At 56.2% G+C, this 20,561-nt stretch overlaps 5 protein-coding genes and 1 non-coding gene across 6 annotated transcripts; 5 read left to right on the forward strand and 1 right to left on the reverse strand.

The window, feature by feature from the left end:
• Positions 1-240: 240 nt before the first annotated feature.
• Positions 241-1,284, forward strand: BO86DRAFT_421005 (zinc-binding alcohol dehydrogenase family protein; the record flags this gene model as incomplete). Its single annotated transcript, XM_025675246.1, has 1 exon — positions 241-1,284. One exon carries the CDS (start codon positions 241-243, stop codon positions 1,282-1,284), a length of 1,044 nt encoding a protein of 347 aa, XP_025525133.1.
• Positions 1,285-2,080: 796 nt separating this feature from the next.
• On the forward strand, positions 2,081-2,187 carry BO86DRAFT_t215. Its single transcript has one exon. It is a non-coding gene; the product is annotated as a tRNA-Met (tRNA).
• Positions 2,188-2,555: 368 nt separating this feature from the next.
• Positions 2,556-3,712, forward strand: BO86DRAFT_343861 (putative short chain dehydrogenase/ reductase; the record flags this gene model as incomplete). The annotated part of the gene is made up of 1 exon (XM_025669164.1): positions 2,556-3,712. The coding sequence occupies one exon, from the start codon at positions 2,556-2,558 to the stop codon at positions 3,339-3,341; it is 786 nt and encodes a 261-aa protein (XP_025525134.1). The 3' UTR covers positions 3,342-3,712.
• Positions 3,713-4,098: 386 nt separating this feature from the next.
• On the forward strand, positions 4,099-8,209 carry BO86DRAFT_421007 (uncharacterized protein; the record flags this gene model as incomplete). The annotated part of the gene is made up of 5 exons (XM_025675247.1): positions 4,099-4,192; positions 4,278-5,555; positions 5,604-5,797; positions 5,864-6,473; positions 6,513-8,209. The coding sequence occupies 5 exons, from the start codon at positions 4,099-4,101 to the stop codon at positions 8,207-8,209; spliced, it is 3,873 nt and encodes a 1,290-aa protein (XP_025525135.1).
• Positions 8,210-8,875: 666 nt separating this feature from the next.
• BO86DRAFT_391232 (uncharacterized protein) lies at positions 8,876-10,332 on the forward strand. Its single transcript, XM_025672552.1, has one exon. It carries the CDS (start codon positions 8,980-8,982, stop codon positions 10,159-10,161), a length of 1,182 nt encoding a protein of 393 aa, XP_025525136.1. The 5' UTR covers positions 8,876-8,979; the 3' UTR covers positions 10,162-10,332.
• A 2,377-nt stretch (positions 10,333-12,709) lies between these two features.
• BO86DRAFT_343864 (uncharacterized protein) lies at positions 12,710-20,508 on the reverse strand (the record flags this gene model as incomplete). The annotated part of the gene is made up of 3 exons (XM_025669165.1): positions 19,683-20,508; positions 18,839-19,282; positions 12,710-18,792 (listed from the first exon to the last, which is right to left on the reverse strand). Coding segments are annotated over exons 1-3 (7,320 nt in total), but the record flags the coding sequence as incomplete, so codon positions are not given.
• Positions 20,509-20,561: the final 53 nt, after the last annotated feature.

Raw genomic sequence — 20,561 nt, forward strand, 5'->3', positions numbered from 1 at the left:
AAGTCCGATGCTTACATTTCGAGTCTCATTGGTCGGATAGACCCGCTCTCTTACAGCGAGGCGGATGCAGTGCACGGCGGGAGGTGCAGGCCCGGGGGCAAGCATCTAGTCCCTATTTTAATGCTAATCTCCGTTACCTAGTCCGATATTGTGAGTATATCAGGCGAGACCCTGGCAACAACATGGCGTCGATTGATTTCTCTCCATCATCTTTCATCATCACATCAAATGTCTCTTATCATGACATACCAGAAAGCAGTCATTATCACCGCACCCCAGCATGCAAAAGTGGTCGACGACAGACCTATTCCGAGGTTGCGCGATGACTGCATCCTAGTCAAAACCGTCAGTGTCGCACTGAACCCCACCGACTGGAAGCATATCGATAACCTCGCCAGTCCTGGGGTGCTTGTCGGGTGCGACTACGCCGGCATCGTGGAAGCCGTTGGCAAGGCTGTGAAGAAACCATTTGCCAAAGGCGACCGCATTTGTGGATTCGTACACGGATCCAATGCCGTCCAGCCCGAGGACGGGGCTTTCGCGGAATACATTGTCGCTAAGGGAGATCTCCAGTACAGGATCCCTGAGGCCATGGCCTTCGACGAGGCTGCAACGTTAGGCCTGGGAGCCATCACTGCTGCGCTGGGACTTTACCAGAGCCTCCGTCTTTCACTACCCACTTCCCCAGTGCAGGAGAAAATCCCAGTGCTGGTGTACGGAGGATCCACCGCGACAGGGACCTTGGCGATTCAGCTTGCCAAGCTATCGGGGTATACAGTCCTGACGACTTGTTCTCCCCGCCACGCCGATCGTGTGAAGTCCCTCGGCGCGGACGCGGTTTTCGACTACAACGATCCCAATGCCGCCAACGCAGTCAGAAAGCATACCAACGACAGTCTTACTCTGGCTTTCGATACCGTGTCGGTCGAGAGCAGTGCGAGATTTTGTGATCTGGCTCTTTCCTCGCAGGGCGGAGACTATAGCTCCCTGCTACCGATCGCAATTGAACGGGAGAATGTACGGGATCGAGCCACGATGGCTTACACTGCATTCGGTGAGAGATTTATCTTTGGGCCCAAGGAGATTCCAGCGCGACCGGTCGATAGAGAATTCGCGGAAGCTTTTACTCCTATTTTCGAGGACTTGCTAGCAAGTGGCAAGGTCAAGCCCCACCCGGTTCACATTGGTGATGGTGGGCTGGATGGTATTTTGGATGGGCTGCAGCTGTTGAGGGAGGGAAAGATTAGTGGCGAGAAGCTTGTTTATAGTATCACAGACAGCTAAGGAGCTTGGCTCCATAAAGATAGCCAACGTAATAGATGAATGTTTATTCTTCTTGGAAGGAACTAATTAAAAACACACTTGAGAGTATCCTTAATCGAAAAAAAATCCTCGTACGACTACAGTAAACCTTACCCTGTCACCAGTTTTCCAACGTTCTATATTTCACTGCGTTTCAGGGGACAAGTTCTCCCACCTTCAATGGTGCCACTCGCAGGACAATATATATACGAAATGTTTCGCGGGAGAACTGCCAAGACTGTTGCCCACCTTCTGTCTGAATTGGCAAAGTTCAAAGCCTGCCAACATCCAGTCGAAGGTCGGATTGAGTTCAGATCCGGCGCACTTCCCCTTCCACAAGTCTTTATTATGAATTGCACAGGTCGCCATCGGCGACGTCTTCGAGGGGCTAGGCTCGGAGTTGGGTGCGCACCCGATCGTAGTACGTGGGGGTATATCGGGGGGTCGCAGCGAATCAGAGCTGGAATGTAAGCATCCCAGCGGGTGTTATCTCCGACACGCCAGAGGAAGCCCAGGACAATGGTACACTGCACAAAGGATTATTTTCCAAAGCCAATTTGTTTATGAGGAGGAAAGAAAAATGGACGTTGTGATTTATCAGTCAGAGATTCTTGTCGAGTTTGACGAGTTTGAGCTTGTCTATCCTCCTGAATGTTTGTGAACGTGGTCATTGTCGCTGAGTTCAATACAAATTGCGGTTAGATCTGAGACGGGTTTGTTAGCACTTCTAGACGTTGCGGTACATATCATCAACTTGGAAGCCTCACTTCAACCACTTGTCTCGATGGTGTAGTTGGTTATCACGTGGGTCTCATACAGCAGTATGACTCGGAAGATCACTTCTGGGCGATCCCAAGGCCGGGAGTTCGAACCTCCCTCGGGACATTTCTTTTTGGTCTTGGTTGCCTTGTTGGCCCCACATGGCACCGGATGGGGATGTGGGACAGCCTCGAGTGTGAGGCGGTCTTCTGGAAGAATTCTTCATGGCGATGAGTGGGCGACCCCACCGGCAAGCCGGTCGTAACCGGACTTATGGTCGCGGTCTCCGAGCGTGCTAACCATGATGTCAACTGCCTTTGCCGAAGAGATGAATATATTCTTCGCAATTGCGCAAAAGCAACAAATTTCGTGTTCAGAATCTGAGATCTTCGATATATCAATCTAGCCAATTGCACCAGCACGCATCCTCGAGTCAAAGTCCTCACCATCTGCACCCGACCATTCTCACGCTGCATTGCAATCCAATTCAACCAATGGTCCGCATCCTCATCACCGGCTCCGCCGACGGCTTCGGCCTGGAAGCCGCCCGCCAACTCGTCCAGCGCGGCCACACCGTCTACCTGCACGCACGCAACCAAGACCGCGCCGCCCACGCCCAAGCCGCCTGTCCCGGCGCCGCGGGAGTGTTGGTTGCCGACCTCAGCAACCTCGAAGCAACGCGCCAGTTGACCGAAGAAGCCAACGCCATCGGCACATTCGACGCGGTGATCCTCAACGCGGGAATGCTCTCCGGGCCCTTCCGCAAAACCCCGGATACCGGCATCCCAGCCATGGTGTTTGTCAACGTCGTGGCGCCGTATATCCTTGCCTGCTTGCTGCATCGCCCGAAACGGCTGATCATCATATCCTCGCAGTTGCACCGCAGTGCCCGGAATACTACCGTGGAGGATATTTTCTGGCTGAAGCGCGGCGAGCGCACCTTCCAGGATTTCCAGGCGTATTGTGATTCGAAGTTTCATGTTATGTTGATTGCGAATGCATTTGCGCGATTGTGGAAGGGGACGTCGAGTGTGATTTCTGTGCATCCGGGGTGGGTGGCTACCAAGTTGGGGGGTGCGGGGGCGCCGGATCGGTTGGAGGATGGGGTCGAGACGTATGTCATGCTGGCGGAGGGGGAGTATGACCAGAGTATCACGGGGGCGTACTTTGAGCCCAAGAGGAAGCGCGGTACTGCTCTTCCGGCCACGGAAGACGTTGCGCTTCAGGGGAAAGCTGTGAGAGCCTGTGAGGAGGTCACGGGCTTGAAGATGCCGGCTTAGCGAGGCCTTGGCTTCTCTGGCTTGCTGTTCGTAGGAGAATGTATTATATATTATAATACTTATAGCATAATCCAGCTGTGAAAGGCTATTCCTCAATTACCTTAACAAAAATCCTCTTCGGCTTGCGTGTTACCAACATGCATAAAACATGTTTTGAGGGGAATGCCGGTAGAAAACCTATCTAAGACTCGCCACGGACTTGAGGTTCTTGGAGTAAAGTGCTGGCATTAAGTCGTAGTGCTGATTCACTCGAATGCTCTGAGAGTCCTGTGATAGTATCAGAATAAGCTAGGAATACCTGTCAAGACTGAAAGAGAAATTAATTGCCAATTTGCACTAGAGTACTGTAATTCTTGATAGCTTGGCTGCCGTCCCACTGTGAATACTAAGATTGATGAGATTCGAGACGCCCGGCAGTCAGTGACTAAATATAGCATTTCAGCGGGGATCGTTTGACATAGTCGCGGTCGACCGCATTTAGGAAGATGATTGCACGAATCCGGCAGACTAATGCCGACCCCTGTAACAGTCTTTGTTATTGTCATTGGACCAATGCACCCTGCAAGTTAGGCGCACATGCAGGCGATGTCACTGCATTTGGCCAGCTGAAATGAGGGGTCCGTGGTCGCGTACAAAAATTCCTCCCCTTCCCCAGTCATCATCCACAGACCTTGAGTTCTTGTTTACCTTGTCCTACACGCGGAAGATCACCACATGGTGGCTCCCACGCCGCAATCAGCAGATAATCTGTCACATGATGAACACCTCAACAGCGCTGTTTAACAACTCCACAAACGCGGGGCTCCAGATTGGCCAGAACAATAGCAATGTTGAGTTCCACAATCATCACGGTAAACCCTTGCAGTCACACCAGCTTCTCACTATGCTGACATCACTCGACCTGGTCGTTTCTCTTTGCTCTAGGACCATCGCAAGCCTCACGCAATGAAGCGTGTCTACGGGATCTTCGGATAACCAATCCTCGCGATGACAAGGCCCGAATCCAGGATTTCAAGGGAGGCCTGCTTATGGACTCATATCGTTGGGTTTTGAGCAACCACGAGTTCAGAAAATGGCGAAATGATGGCGGGCCCGATCGTGATGCCAACGACCGACTGCTGTGGATCCGCGCTGATCCCGGCAAAGGAAAGACCATGCTACTTTGCGGTATCATTGATGAGTTGACCAAGAAACTGCCTGAAACCCGCGCATTGTCGTATTTCTTCTACCAACAGAGTGATGCTCGCCTCAACGATGCAACATCCGTTTTGCGAGGTTTGATTTTCCTCCTCGTGGATCAGGGGCCGAATCTGCTCTCCTATATCCGGCCGCGCTACGACGTGGAAGGGAAAACGCTCTTCGAAGATACCAATGCTTGGTACGCTCTATCGGAAATGTTTCTCGAATTGTTAGAGGACCGAGATTTAGAGACCACGTTGTTGATCATCGATGCTTTGGACGAGTGCAGCACCGGCCTGCCGTTGCTGCTTGAGCTGGTGAAACGGTCAACGGGAAATCCTCGGGTCAAGTGGATTGTCTCGAGTCGGAATTGGCCTGATATTGAGAAGCATTTGACGGCTACATATTGCTCTACTTTGTCTCTCGAGCTGAACGAGAATTCTGTCGCTGCCGCTGTGAAGACCTATATTCAGATTAAGGTGGACTTCCTCACCGCGCTGAATGGATACGACGAGAACACCAAAGACTTTACCCGAGAGTATTTGACGTCAAACTCTAATGATACATTTCTCTGGGTTGCCTTGGTCTGTGAGAGGCTTGCGAAAACATCTGTGTGCGACGTGGAAACCATTCTCACATCATTCCCTGCGAGTCTCGATGATTTGTACAAGCGCATGATGGGCGACATTGAGAACTCAGAAAGTAGACAGCTGTGCCAAGTGGTTCTCGCCACGGTCTGTACCGCATACCGCCCTCTGGCAGTTGAAGAGCTACCAGTACTTACCGATCTACCCTCACGAATCTCGACAGATTCTCGGATGATAGAGCAGATTATTAAGCTCTGTGGCTCATTCTTATCTATTCGGGAAGACACTATTTACTTTGTCCATCAGTCTGCGAAGGATTTCTTGCTGACATCCAATCTTATAATACCAACCGGTCTTGGGATGGAACACGGTAGAATTTTCTCTCGGTGTATCAAGGAAATGAATCAGGCACTTCAACGTAACATATACAATATTAGAAATCCAGGATGTCGAGTCGAGGACATCTGTCGCCCTTCACCTGACCCCTTGGCATGAGCACGTTACTGTTGCACATATTGGATTAATCATTTATTAGAAGCAGATCCTAGGAAAACGGTTGACCTGTCTACAGATGGTCCGTTGCAGCTCTTTCTGGAACAGAAGCTACTTTACTGGCTCGAGGCTCTTAGCATTCTCGGGCAGTTTACTGGAGGCATTGGAGCTATCCTCCTACTTAATGCCTTTCTGGAGGTATGCATACCCAATGGAATGAAGAGAAGAAATCTGACTATGGGCACTTGTCTGTACTCTGTTTAGAAAGCAAAGTGCGCGGACAAATTGTTAAACCTTGTAAATGACATTTCCCGATACATGCGCGAGTTCAAGATTCCGATCGAAACCAGCCCGCTCCAAGTCTATAGCTCAGTACTCATTTGGTCCCCGAATCGGAGTTTGGTCAAAGCTCTTTACCAGCACGAAAGACCCACGTGGATCACCAAAACCCCCATGGTCGAGGAGCATTGGAGTCGTTGTATTCATACTATCGTGGGCAACGGCTGTGCGATTGAAGAAATCGGCTGGTCACAGGATGGTGACCGGCTGCTACGTATGGCAGCAGACCTGACTGTGAGCAGCTGGGATCCCGGAACTGGACAACATATTTCGAGCATCAAGCTGGAGAGACTTTCTAGCAGGTTCAACAGGTATCGCTTATCCCGACACACAGGCCGCGTCGCTTCGGTCTATGGGGATGATTGCGCCAAGATTCGTATTTGTGATGCTACCACCGGAAAGTGTATTCGCATACTCGACGACGAATCCTTGCATTCGCATGAGTTTGTGAGGTGGGTTGGAGATGGAAAGCATCTCGTCTCGGACTCAGATGGCGGAACTCAACTGTGGGATGTTTCAAAAACTCCTGATCAAGGTAGGCAACCTGTAAACCGCGATGGTGGTTTAAGCATAGAATGCTGGTCTCACGATGGCTGCTTGTATATTGCGAAACCCTCGTCTATCTCCGATCGCCACAAACACCGCCACACCATTTACGATAGTAGAACAGGAGTTTGCCTGAGGATCTTGGAAAATGATGAGTGGCTTCATGTCAACGCTGATTCATGGTCCCCCGATGGGAGTATGCTCGCATTGATATCGATGAACGGTGTGGTCATCTGGGATTTGGCCACGTGGGGACCCGGACATGTGCTAGAAGGAAACCCCAAATGGGTTAACCAGCTTAGCTGGTCGCCCGACTCAACAAGACTCGCGACAAGTGATTGTGATGGTGGAATTATGATCTGGGATCCAAAACTCGGAATATGCCTCTGGGCGGTCGAAAGAGACGAAAACTTCCCAACCAACCGCTTCTGCTGGGCTCCCGACGGAAATCGACTTGCGTCCTACTCGCGTTACTTGATCAGGATTTGGGACACAACGCCAACCAGAAACTTCCCAGCGTTTGCAGAGGATTATGCTCAGGTGGCAACAAGGACTCACCCACGTCACGGCCGGGCTTTGGCGTACGTTCGATCCCAATTCACGAAGTTACGAAGAAAGGCCCTGGACCAGAGAATTCCACGCTCACCAGTCAGTTATGGCTGGATTGTCTCCCTCTATTGGTCGCATGATAGAGCTCGTGTTGCGTCACTAACCAGCGAGGGTATTCTTGAGATCTGGAACACGGAGACTAGTTACAGAGTTTGCGAAATCGAAGATACGTTTTCAAGATGGACCATGGCAATGGCATGGTCATCAGATGGAAAACTGGCAACGTTTGACAAAGTGGTTCTTTGCGTATGGGATATTGTATCAGGAAAGCGGCTTTTAGCTCTATCACATAATACAGGCGGTATTAGTGAAGGCCCCGGGTCCTTTGCCTGGTCGCCGGACGGGTGCCAACTAGCATCAGCAAAAGGTGGAACCGTTAAGATCTGGGACTTCGCCACCGGACAATGCCTAAGGGAACTGCACCATTCTGATCTGCTCCAGACACTGGCCTGGTCTCGCGGCGGACAGAAAGTCGCATCAGTATCCCAGCGTGATGGCACAGTTAGAGTTTGGGATCTCGCCACGGGACAGTATCTTGAGCTCTGCGTCCCGACCGGACACAACTATTTATCTTTCGATCGTCAATGGCATGTTACATGGTCTCATGACAACAGTCGCATCACCTGGGGACCTAACAACTATGGCTTTCTCTATGACGCAGCCAACGGAATGCATATCGGCTCCCTAAAAGTCTATGTCCTGGAACACGATAAGTCTGAACAACCTATACTGGACATATGGGGGACCAGTCTTGTATTCAATATTTGGGACCTTATCACATCTAGATCCCGCGGTGCTGTCGATCAGTCAGTCTGCAGCATCACAATTTACTGGCTTGTTGAGAATGGTCTTGAGACGAGTTTGGGGGTCTTTGATTTGAAGGGTATGGGCTGTCTCGACGACGCTGCTGAGAACAGCCCTTGGGTACCAGTTGGGTACGGGATCTCCTTGGATAATTCGTGGATTACTTGGAACGGAGACAATCTGCTGTGGTTGCCTTGGCAATATCGACCTCCCTTTAAATCTTGCATCCGCCAGTCGGGAGCCAATGTGGCAATTGCTTGTTGTTCTGGTCGAGTCATCTTTCTCTCATTCGCCAAGAATCCACTTTCATGAGTACCTGTGGTGTCTATGTGCGCTTGAGTGCTCGCTGAACCAGTAAAAAATCTGGCACAAGTGAAGGAGTATACAGCGTTGTTAAGATTGAGGTCTCCGTCTTCTCTTGTTCCGGAGCTCATGTACAATCTCTCGAATGTTATTCTTGGCTCTGAGGTTGCTGCATAAATCTTCCCGTGTGTTAGGTGAGACATAAGTGTTTAGGCAATTGAGACCGCATAGCTATGGAGTTTCTATATCATATGTGAGATCGGCAGCTCTTCAAATTCTTCTGTCAGCTTTCGAACGGAACCAGGTTCTCCGGGCACAGCGAAAACGCAGCATCGCTAGAAGACGTGTCAGATATTTAAGTAGAGTATAGATTTGACCATGTTGTGGATATGGGTATGTCTCGCAAGAGTACTTCCGTAGGCTAACACCTCCTGAAGGGTGCCGGGTAGCAGCAGTGCCTGTTTTGACCCGAGGTCGCGCAGACGGAAACAGATTCCGTCTCGAACAACATGCCGTCATATTCTTACTACGAGCCGTTCTCAACCAAGTCCGGAAGCATCTAGAGCGACGTGATGATTATGCAAAAACGAGTCAGGTTAAGTTTTAAGGGCCTTCGTCGTACCTTCCCTCTGCCTTTTTGACACATATTCTCTAGAAATCAATCGCTTTGACAATCTCCCCTTCTCGCTGACACATAAGCATCCTGCTCTCCGTGTCAGAAACACGACCCTCACCGAAGCTTGCCATTTTCTGCATCTCTCCTTTCACCTACAAGCGCGATGCAAGATCCCTCGACAACAGCATGGGCAACGCCCATACCCGACCCCGCAATGATTGATCCTCACTGCGCGCAACAAGCACGCATGCGCAACTTCCTCGAGGAGAACGCCTGGCTCAACGCCCTCCCCATCTCCGCAAGTGACCTCAACGCTCTCCGTAGCATTCAAGGCCTCTACGTGGTGCGCATCGACAAGTGCCCATGGCTAGGCGCCAGTCTCCGCCTCTGGTTGATATGGGACTACGATCGTCTGTGGGGGAGTTTCACATTCACCCCTCTAGAGGGCGTCTTCCTCATTGACCCCGCGTTCACCATCGAGGACTGTGACCCAGCTACCGGCTTTAGTCCATCGTTGCCGGTCCGATGGATAGGCTGGGCCGGTTCTAATGGCTTTGATCGGGAGGATACGAGCACGATCCCGAGCGAGATGCGGATCAATCCCTGGAAGCAGACGCTTGAGGGCGAGTTTGGGTTCATGTGGGGATGCGGGTGGCCTGGTCCAGGGACGGTGAGTTTCCGGGCCACGCGCTTGCCCGGGGTTGAGGATCTTGGCTGGCAAGGCGTCATCGACCTTGAGGATATTGTGGGCGAATGGGCTCAGCGAGAGCCATATGGTGAAAAGGAGAGGATACGCCAGACGCTGTCACCGGAGGAGTTGGAGGCGGAGCTGCACGAGCGGGATGCTGCACGGGTTTGGGCTCGAGCTCGTGAGGAGAGTCTGAATGAGGATGCTGGTGAGGATGACGAACTATCACTTCTGTCCGAGTGCTTTTCGACCAAGGGAGATGTGGCCATGGCTGTGTTTGACCACAGTGGCAATAGTGTACAGATTCGTCTGCGGGTTCACACAAAGTACAATCGGGTCTGGGGAGAGTTTGACGGCGACTTCCGGACGATTTCCTTTGTGAACTCGCAGACTCGCGACAAAGCTCCAGCCCCAGTGAGAGACTCTAGGATCGGCGAGGCCGAAGACAGTCATCTTCCACCTTTGCTAGGCAGGTTGCTGTCGGAGAGGAAAACGCTCAGCGCCCAAGTTTTCGACAAGGTTGGCAATAGCATGCGGATCCGCTTGCGGGGCGATGAGAAGGTTGTTGTCTCGGGAGAATTTGATGGGGACTTTCCGACGCTTTCTCTGATGAAGTGGAAGATTGACGGCGGTGCTGAAAAGAGTGAAGATTTCTGATTCTCCTGATTCGGATGCACTCGTAGCTGATTCGGGTTTGGTAGCCATCGCCGATTATTAAACGAGCAGCGAAGGTCTGGCATCTTCTTTCCTAGAAGAAGAAGACTGTTAGCTCCACGTTGATAATACTATGATGTATCCGTGCTTTTCGTGTTTTAGGCTCGTCTGTTGTGAAATGTTTTGTTCTTTCAGCTGCGACTCATCTCCTAGTATTGCCCACCCCTTGCCTCTTAAGTTACTTCGCTTTAGCTGATGATTATACTCCACTCAGTAAGCAATAACCGGCGCAAATGGGTGGTGATACCTGAATGTCCCTTAATCGTATCCTCAGGCACAGGTGTCTAATGTCCCTCGTTCTTCTAGAGTCCAGGACGATTACCGGCGTCCCATGCACATTACAAGAAATCTAAGCTGCCATACGCAGCCAAGGATATCATCGGAGACCTCAATTCGCGAAGCCTTTTGCCCATACAATAGGACATTCCCACACAGTTCTTTGAGCTCCGTTTTTCTATCTAGAACATTTTCTATAAAGTCCTTTGTAACAATCTCTTCCTTTGTTCAGTCCTCTAACAATGCATTCAAAACAAAGCCAACAACGGACGATCACCATTACCCAAACAAGGAAAACCCCTCAACACAACCCCCTCCTCGCAATATATAACGCCTTTCCATCTCCAAGAAAATCTTTCCCCTCTCAAGCAACTAGAGGTGACCGCCACCATACCCATCCTCCGGAACCCAGTATGAGAAGCGTCCCACCCCTAGCTGCCCCGACCTGCACGGTCCAACCAAACCATGACCTCGATCAAGTATGCCCTTGATCTAAGCTCTCAATAATGACGAGCCTTGACGCTTAAAGCGTAAGGACCCGGCCTGCCTGCGCACCCGAAAGCCCGCACCCGAGAGGTAAGTATATACAAGTACTGTTGGCTCCATGCATAGCTACCATGGATCAAGCCAAGAGACACGCGGAATATTCAGGGAATGAAACGGACGAGATAAGCAATTATTCCCTACTAAGGGGGAAAACTGACACCTGTCGGTTCTCGATGGTTTATTTGCGCAGGAAGAAGTGGCCTGGGACGTTTGACGAAACGGTTAACAACATTATGTCGTATCCTCTTTCCATGTCATCTGCCATGTCGGATTGAATTGCCTTTTGGTGGTTTGATCTGGTTTAGTGGAATGATTTGGTGGGCGACGAGAGCAATTGCTCTACAGTTTCTGTATAGCTGGGGTTTTGGTTTGGATGGGCCGTGAGGGTCGGGGTGGTTAGGGATGAGAGGTTCTCTTGCGTTGTGCTCTGGGGGTATGGGGATGGCGAGGGTCGCCTCTTTTTGCGTTAGGTTGATTTCATGGTCTGGGGAGCCCCCCGTGTCTACAAGCTGACAGTGGCCATCTGAGAATGGAGACTCTGTTAGCGAAATAGACGCTACTGATAGCACAGATCGTAGTGCGGGAGCAACCTAGGAAACGTGCTGCGCGTATTTTGAACTACCTCGTAGCCACCTGAACCTGCCACATTCGTTGTGGGCCGTCGGACGTGCTGGTTAAAAGCCTAGAATCGTATGATGTTGCTCCTTCGGTGTTGAAGCTCTGCGATGCGTTGAGGATTGCGTTGAGGATTGCGTTGAGGATCTGTGGTTTTTCCCAGATCACGATTAGTTGATTGGTAGTAGCAAAGAAAGGGCAAAGGTGTTCACTGAGAGGGGTATGTCTGCGATGCAAACGATGGCAATGGTTGCTTCTCCTTCCCTCTTTTTGAACGATCTTGCGTGCGTTGATCAAAGAAGAAGAGCTGGCAAGCGATTTGTAGTGGATGCCAAGGTGTAAGTGGACGGAAAGATGGATGTACGGTCAACGATTCTCTCTCTTTATATCTCTGCCGTACACGTGAGTTTATACATTGCTAAGCCACTTACTCCATTGAATGAATGCCTCTTTCTATATTGAAGTATGTAAAGTTTGTAAATTTCGAAGACACGCTTAGGAAATACTTTGTCAAAATCACTTTTGATCATCTTTTTACTAGCACTATTGGAACTTAGAGAAATATTTCGACCTTTTGTTTAATGGGGGGTAGAATCTGTTCCTGCAAAGTAGCCACCAAATCCTTCCGTAGCCTTAGCCAGTTGCTCAGATAGAGATAGTCAAAATCACCAACATCCTCATCCTTGACGGATACTGCACCGGATACACAATTGTTACTCAAGGCAATCTATCCATGACGAGGGAAGACTTCCACGACCGCCTCCGTCTCTCCGCAAGATGTGTTTTCACCATACTATCACACAGAAGAGATCCATGGCTATCATATACACTGTTTATGCTCTGTACTGCACCTAGGAACTCAGAAAAGATCACGATACTACAACGGTGGAAACCCCTCCGTCCTCTTCGGGAAAAATGATGGATATAGTTCAACCTGCCGCTTGATTTGCTAATTACATATCGAGATACCATTTGTCCCAGATGTTCGATTAAGTGTATGCATAATACCTCAGTAAATACAGGAAGACAATCACACCTTAATAGGCAGACTCTTGAGCACCTCCCCCGCCGCCTCGCGACACAACTCCCCGACGGACATGCCACCCACCAGCTTGAGCACCGGCATGTCGACCTCCAACTCCTTGAGAAACCACGACCGGATCTCGACGGCAATCAACGAGTCCACCCCCAAGTTGATCAGCGGCTGACCGCGCTCAATCGACCCCTTCGCCGCCTGCAGCATCCGCTCCATCTTCCCGACAAACGCATCCTGGATCACGCCGTCCACCGCCTCCAAGCTTCCCGCCTCCGCGACCGCCTCGGCCAACGGCACCTGCTTGGCCGACGACGCATCCGTCACCACCGTCTGACTCTCCTCCTGCAGCGTATGCAGACTGAACCGCGGATTCTCCGCCCAGAACGCCTTTCCGGCCTCCTCGCGGAGACTGTGTCTATGCAATCCCGTGATCATCTCCGGCGCATGCCCGCCAGACAGGGTGGGGTGGCCGATGACGATCGCCTGGGCGAACATATCCCAGAACTCCGGTTCCGCGATGGGCATGTACTTGTACTGGCGGAGGGTCGTCTCATACACGCCCGTGGTGCTCACGTACCCGACGCCCAGCACCATGCCGATGTGGAACACCGAGGCCGCGAGCCCGCGGGCCCGCCGCTGCGCCGCCACGGTCGACATGAACAGGTTGGCCGCGACGTAGTTGCTCTGGCCCCGGTTGCCGACGATGCTGGCCAGCGACGAGAACATGATGAAGAAGTCCAGGTTTTCGGTGTGGAACAGCGTGTCCAGGTTCTTCGTGCCCTGGACCTTGGGGCCAAAGACGGTGCTGAAGTCGGAGGGCTGGAGCTCGCCGAAGGACCGGTCCGAGAGCACCATGGCCGCGTTCGCGATTCCGGCGATCCGCGGCATGCTGCTGGTTATCTCGCGGTGGATGGTGGTGAGTGAGCCCATGTCGGCGACGTCGGCTTCGAAGAGCCGGACGTTCGCGCCGAGTTGGGCTAGGTCGGCTAGCCAGGTGCTGGAGATGCGCGTGCGGTTGCGCGTGGTCAGGGCTAGGTGGCGCGCGCCGTGGAGGACCATCCATCTGCATAGTGATTGGCCGAGGCCGCCGGTGCAGCCGACTAGGAGGTAGGTTCTGTCGGGGCGGAAGAGTAGCGCTGGGTTGATTGGGCGGGTGATGGTGGGGATAGGTGTGGAGGGGGTGAAGGTGACGATGGCGTGGTAGGGAGGCGTGGGCGTGTTGGCCAGCTCTGCAGCCGGGATGGTCTCGAGGGTGATGTCGGCGGGCTGCTGCTGCGCCCAGGAAATGGCCTTCTGCAGTTTGGAGTTGTTCAGATTGGCCGTGTTGGCTGCAGGAGCGATGACGATGTCGGGATTGCGGATCTTGCACTGCGCAGGGAGGATGCGCTCCCACGGCACAGACGACTCGGCAAAGTCAACGAGGAGCTTGGTGGATGGGGGGATCTGCGTGCGGATGCTGCGCTCCGAGGCATAGGCATGCGTGCGCACATCAACCACCGTCATGCCTGCTTCCGCAGCCTTGCTCCTCAACACACGGCCGAGCTGCTCATCCGCATGGTGGAGAGCCAGGGTATCCGCAGCCGACAAGGCATGCAGCCAGTCATCAGCGACAAGCCCGAAAGCAATGGTCTGGAGGAGCGACGGGCTGGCGTTGTCAATAGGGAACACCATCTCCTCAGACGCAGTAACCACCGATCCTACTGAGTCGGTGAACGCAACAACCTGGACATCAGGCTTATCCAACAAGCTGCCCGATGCAATACAAACCGAGCTTCCATCCAGCAGCACCGCATTCACCAGCGTGTGCGCAACGTTGACCTCCACCGCAGCATCCTTCGCCACAACAGACGGCAGCGCAGGCGACAGCACATACCGATCCGCCTGCTTCACCAGCTCTAGCTTCTCCGATGCAGCCGTGCCCTGCACGACCATCTTGCGCGCATTCAGCTGGTCATTCAGCTGCTTGTCCGGAACAATCCGCGGAACAAGCCACTGTCCATTCTCGCGCACCAGCTCCGGCTCGCAGGCCCACAGGACGTTCTTGGTCGCCAGACGCGTCTGCGCGGCGAAGACCAACCGCACCAGCGCCTCAGCCACAGCCTTCGCAGCACCTGCATCCATCACGTCTTCGATGTCGAGGTGCTGGAACTGGATATGCGGCTGCTCCGCAGCGACCGCACGACACAGCCCGATGGCCATGTTGCCGTAGGGGTTCTTCTCGCGGCACTGGCCGGACACCCAGAGCAGCTGCCTGCACTCGGGGAGAGCGCGCTGCAGCGCCTCCAACTTGCGCGGGGTGAAGTCCTCCAGCACGGGGCGGTCGAAGTCCTCCAGAATCACCAACGAGGTAACGGAGACATCCGGCTGGACGAACAGCCCCTCCAAGTTCTCGACCAGTTGAGCCCTCCCCCCAGCCCCGAGGGCCTCGACAACCCGCTCCGCCAGACCCCCGTTCCGTCCCCCAACAACCGTAACAGGCGGCAGCGTCCAGCCCGCCGTCAACGGCTCGCGCAGCACCCGCACATCCTCATCCATCGCCTGCGTCACCATCACCGAGGTCATATACTTGGACTCATCAACAAAGTCATTGACCACATGATCGACACCAGCGAACCCCGTCTCTTTCAGGAGAGCATCCCACTGACTGACCGGAATCGTCGGCCCATACGGCCGCCCATCCTCGCCGCCCAACCACCACCCCGGCAAACCCGCCATCATCAACTTCACGCGCACAATCTCACTCGTGACCTCCAACAACAACAAAAAGCCCCCCGGCCTCAACAACCGCCTGACATTCTCCATCGTCGCGCGCAGCGACTTTGTAGCGTGCAGCACATTCGACGCCACAATAACATCAAACGCCCCCTCCTCAAACCCCTGCGCGCCAAGCTCCCTCTCCACATCCAACGCCTTAAACTGCATCTTCCCCATCCCCACCCACCGCTCAAACTGCGTCGCAGCGGCCTCAAAGAACCCCGTCGAGATATCTGTAAAGGTGTACGACTCAAACCTGCTTTCAAGCCCCTCCAGAATCCCCTTCGTGGCGCCGCCCGTCCCCGCCCCGATCTCCAGGATCCGGGCCCGCGGGTACCGGTGCGCGATCTGCGCCGCCGCCCGCGCCATGGACCCGTTCGCCCGCGCGAACCCCAGCCCGCTCTTGTAGAACCGGTCCAGCGTGTCGTTCGCAACCATGTGCTCCAGCATCCAGGCCTCCCCGCGCACGACGGCGGGGAGGTGCTCGCCGACGGCGCGGATGAGTTGAAGGTCCACTGAGTCGGGGTATGCCGATGCCAGACTGAGGAGGTGGGGTTTTGTGTCGTTGGACCATTCGGGGCGGATGGTCGGGTGCTTGCCGGCGGCGATGATGGGGAAGAGGTGGTCGATCCAGGCGAAGATGCGCTGGAAATTCCATTCCATTTTTGGGACTTCGCTGCGCGGGGTCACCGTTTTCAGGTGCCGGAGGTAGTAGTATGCGAGACGTTCACACAGGTCGACGAGTTCCAGGTCGGTCGGGGAGTCGGAGTCGGAGTCCGAGCTTGCTGGGCTGGCGTTGCTGGTGGTGGTGGTGGTGGTAGTGTTGAGGGGCGCGAGTCCGCTGGATAGGTCGACTTCCCACGCGGTCTGCGAGTAGAGTTCTTTGTAGTCCCGTGGGCCGGGTGGTGTCAGGCTGGAGCACCGGAGGCCTTGCAGCTGGATCAATCCCGCGTGGGTGGGGCTGTACAGGTCCAAGTCGGCGACGATCGTCGTGCCGGAGGAGTGGGTGATGCAGGCGTCCACGGTGAGCTGGGCACTCTCCTGCACGATGTCGCGGTTGACTATGCGCAGACTCGTTAGTCCCGTCGGCACGAACGGCGCGCGCAGGCTCCCGTCCTCGGGCCAGCAGTAGGCCGCGAAGAGCGTCTGGAAGGCCGCATCCAAGACGGCCGGGTGGATGGGCACGCCCAGCTTCGCGGTGGGGATCTGCGCCGCCGTGGCCGTGGCCGTCCCGGACCGCCGCTGCACGCCGTCCAGCCCCCGGAACGGACCCGTGTAGTGCAGCCCGATGGCCGTGAGGGCCTCGTAGAACCGCTCCGTCTTCACCGCGTGGAACAACCCGCTCGACGGGCTGCGCGGCGGGAGGATGTCCGTGTCCCCGTCCGTGTCCGCGTCCGCGTCCGCGTCCGCGTCAGCTGCAGAACGCAGAATAACCTGCACGGTGCCGCGCGCGTTACTCCGCCACGCTGCCTTGCCATTCCCCGCGGTGCGGGCGTAGCACGCCCACTGCGCGGTCCTGGTTGCGGATTTGGAGTTGGTCGGGGACGGGGTCAGCGTGAACTGCACCTCCACCCCCTTCCCGTCCTCGGGCAGCGGGATGGCGTTCGCGATCTCTACGTCGCCCAGCTCCAGCAGCTGCACCGTCTGGCCCGCGCCCACGAGCTGGTGGGCCGCCTCCATCGCCATGACCAGATACGCGGCCGCGGGGAAGATGACCTGCCCCTCGACCTTGTGTCCCTCCAGCCAGGGCAGCTCCCGCGTGCGCAGGGTGATCGCCCAGCGCATCTCCTGGTCGAGGTCCTCATTCGACCGCACCCCCAGCAACGGGTGCCGCGGGGCCCGCGACCGGAAGTTGGCAGATCTCGTGGACTCACGCCAGAAGGACTGGCGGTGGTCCCAACTGTACCGCGGCAAGTCGGGCACCCACTGCGGCAGTCTGTCGGAGAACGCCGAGCTGTACGCCGGGAAGTCGACCGCCTTGGACCCCAGGTGCGTCCACAGGAACCCGAGCGTCTCGCTGATGGCCACAATGTCGTGCTGTCCACGACTCAGCGTCCCGGTGTAGGGCAGCGGCGCAGCCCCACCGCTGGGTGCCACCTGCTTGGCGGTCTGCGTGAAGGGCCCCTTGAGGGCGGGATGCGCGCCAATCTCGATGGCCACGTCGCACGCCTCTTCCTCGCTGAGCGCCATCTCCACGGCGGTGGCGAACATCACCGGACTGACCATATTATCGTTCCAGTACTCCCCAGCCAGGCTGTCCACACGATATCCCTCCATGCGCGCGCCGTGCACACTGCTGACCCAGACACAGCCCTCCCTCGCCTCGCGCGGAGCGATCTCACATCCTGCCAGGGAGTCGAGGTACGGCTCCGAGCAAGGAATCATATGGGCGGAGTGGTACGCGGTATCCACCCGGAGGGTTCGCGCAAACACGCCGCGCTCATCGAGGATCGCCTTCGCCTGGGCGATTGCATCCTCATCCCCAGATAACGTCACGCTACTCGGCGCATTACTAGCCGCGACCTCCACCCGCTCCGCGAACCGCTCCTCGCAGAATTCCACCGCCTCGTCGTACGCCATCCCCACCGCCATCATCCCGCCGCGCTGCCCGTTCTGCCCCCGCGCCAGCCCCGCGTGCACGCCGCGGTAGTACGCGATGCGGATCGCGTCCGTCGCGGAGATCATACCCGCGGCGTACGCGGCGGCGATCTCGCCGCTCGAGTGGCCGACGACCACGTTAGGGGTGATCCCGGCGAGACGGAGGAGGTCGACGAGCAGGATCTGCACGGCCGTGCAGAGCGGCTGCGCGACGCTGGCGGAGCTGAGACGCGAGGTGTCTTTGTCCGCGAGGAGTTCGGTGGCCAGGGACCAGTTCGGCGCGTCGGGGAGGGTGTCTAGCGCGGATTGTAGGGTTGATAGGGTTTGCTGGGCCGCTGGCGAGGCGTGCAGGATCTCCCGCCCCATGGTCGGCCATTGCGCGCCTTGCCCTGTGAATACGGCGAGGATGCGCGGTGTCGCCGCTTTCTTGTCGATGCGGGTGCCGAGGGTCGATTCGCTGGCGATCGCTTGGGAGAGCGCGGTGCACAGGGTGGCGCGGTCGGCGGCGGAGAAGCTCACGCGGACGGGGTGTTGCGAGCGGCGCGTCTGCAGGGTGTGGAGGATGTCTGGGACGGGGGTGTCGGTGCTGGAGAGGTATGTGTGCAGGGCCTCAACTTGGCCGCGCAGCGAGGTCTCGGAGTTGGCGGAGAGGACGAGGGGTGTGTAGAGGGAGGCAGCAGCCGACGAGGGGCGGCGATGAGGGTTGTCGTACGACTCGACGATAGCGTGGGCGTTGGTTCCGCCGAATCCTGGCGGCGTTAGCAAGCTTCATTTCCAACCCTAACACCAACTCACCGAAAGAATTCACACTGGCCCGCCGCGGCTCTCCCCCCCGCACCGCCGGCCATGGAATCATCTCCGTCGGCACCGCGAGACGGCGGTAGAACGGCTCGATCTCCGGGTTCAGCGACTCGAACAGCATGTTCGGGGGAATCTCCCCGCGCCGCACGGCTTCGACCGCCTTGACCAGCCCCGCCAGCCCCGCCGTGCCCTCCAGATGGCCCACGGCCGTCTTCACCGACCCGACGTACAGCGGCGGCTCTGCCTGCTCCGTCGACGAGCCGAAGAAGGCGTTGTGGATCGCGCGCGCCTCGATCGGGTCGCCAGCCGGGGTGCCCGTCCCGTGCGCCTCGAAGTACTGGCACCGCTGCGACTCGATGTCCAGCCCGGCGCGTGCGTACGTCTGTCGGATCAATGCCGTCTGCGAGTCGGCGCCGGGGAGCGTGATCCCGTTCGTTCCTGTGCCCCCATTAGCCGTCTGCACTCATCCTCGGCCCTGGAAGAACACGTCCCGGGGGAGAACCCCCGGACCCCCCTTTCTTTCAACTTCCTGGCAACACTCATCCCGAGTCTTAGGATAACACGTTCCGGGGGAGAACCCCCGGGCCCCCCTTTCTTTCACCTTCCCGGGAACCCGCATTGGACCCGCCCGCATTGGACTTAGGCCGAGTGCTACCAGGAAGCTGAAAAGAAGGGGGGTCCGGGGGTTCTCCCCCGGGAAGTCTCACGCTCGGTATACATTAGGGTTGAGTGTGCCGGGAAGCTGAAAGAAAGGGGGGTCCGGGGGTTCTCCCCCGGGACGTGTTATTGGGCAGCCCTCCAGAAAGAAAGGTTAAACAAGGGAGGCAGGGCAACTCACGTCCATCGGAATTGACGCCGGTCTCGCGGATGACGCCGTGCACATAATCGCCGTCGGCGACGGCCTGGCTGAGCGTCTTGAGCATGACGGCCGCAAAGCCCTCGCCGCGGGCGTAGCCATCAGCAGCCGCGTCCCACATGCGGCTGCGGCCGGTGGGCGAGAGCATGTGCAGCTTGGACTCGGAGATCATCATCTCGGGGCCGAGGATGAGGTTCGCGCCGGCGGCGCAGGCGAGGGTGGAGCGGCCCTGGCGCAGGGCCTGGACGGCCTCGTGCACGGCGACCAGACTGGACGAGCAGGCGGTGTCGATGGTCATGGAGGGCCCCGTCCAGTCGAAGAAGTACGAGATGCGGTTCGCCAGGATGCTGCGCGCCGTGCCCGTGGCCATGTACTTGGGCATGTCCTCCGGGTCGCGCAGCAGCAGCTCGTGGTAGTCGCCCGTCATGACCCCGACGTACACGGCCGTGTCGGAGCCATGCAGGTCCTCCAGCACCCCGCCCGCCGACTCCAGTGCTTCGTACACCGTCTCCAGCAGCAGCCGCTGCTGCGGGTCCATGGCCTCCGCCTCCAGGGCGTTCGTCTTGAAGAACGCCGCGTCGAACTGCGCGATGTCCTCGTCCAGCGTGTAGGCCTCCTTCACGTTGAGGCAGCCGGCCCGCTCGCCGTCCGCGTCGTAGAAGGCGTCGACGTCGAACCGGTCGCTTGGGATGCGCCGCTGCACGTCGCGCTTGGCGCACAGCAGCTCCCACAGCTTGGACGGGGTGTTGGCCCCGCCTGGGAAGCGGCAGCCCATGCCCACGATGGCGATGGGCTCGGGGGTGGGCGTGGTGGGCGTGGTGGTGGTGGTGGGTGGTGGGGGTGACATGGTGTGTGGTGGTG

The sequence above is a fragment of the Aspergillus japonicus genome, assembly GCF_003184785.1.
Source record: "Aspergillus japonicus CBS 114.51 unplaced genomic scaffold BO86scaffold_48, whole genome shotgun sequence".
Lineage (NCBI taxonomy): Eukaryota > Fungi > Ascomycota > Eurotiomycetes > Eurotiales > Aspergillaceae > Aspergillus > Aspergillus japonicus.

Excerpts from the sequence above, each read along its gene's own strand:
- BO86DRAFT_391232 (XM_025672552.1), top strand. The coding sequence starts at position 8,980 with ATGCAAGATCCCTCGACAACAGCATGGGCAACGCCCATACCCGACCCC.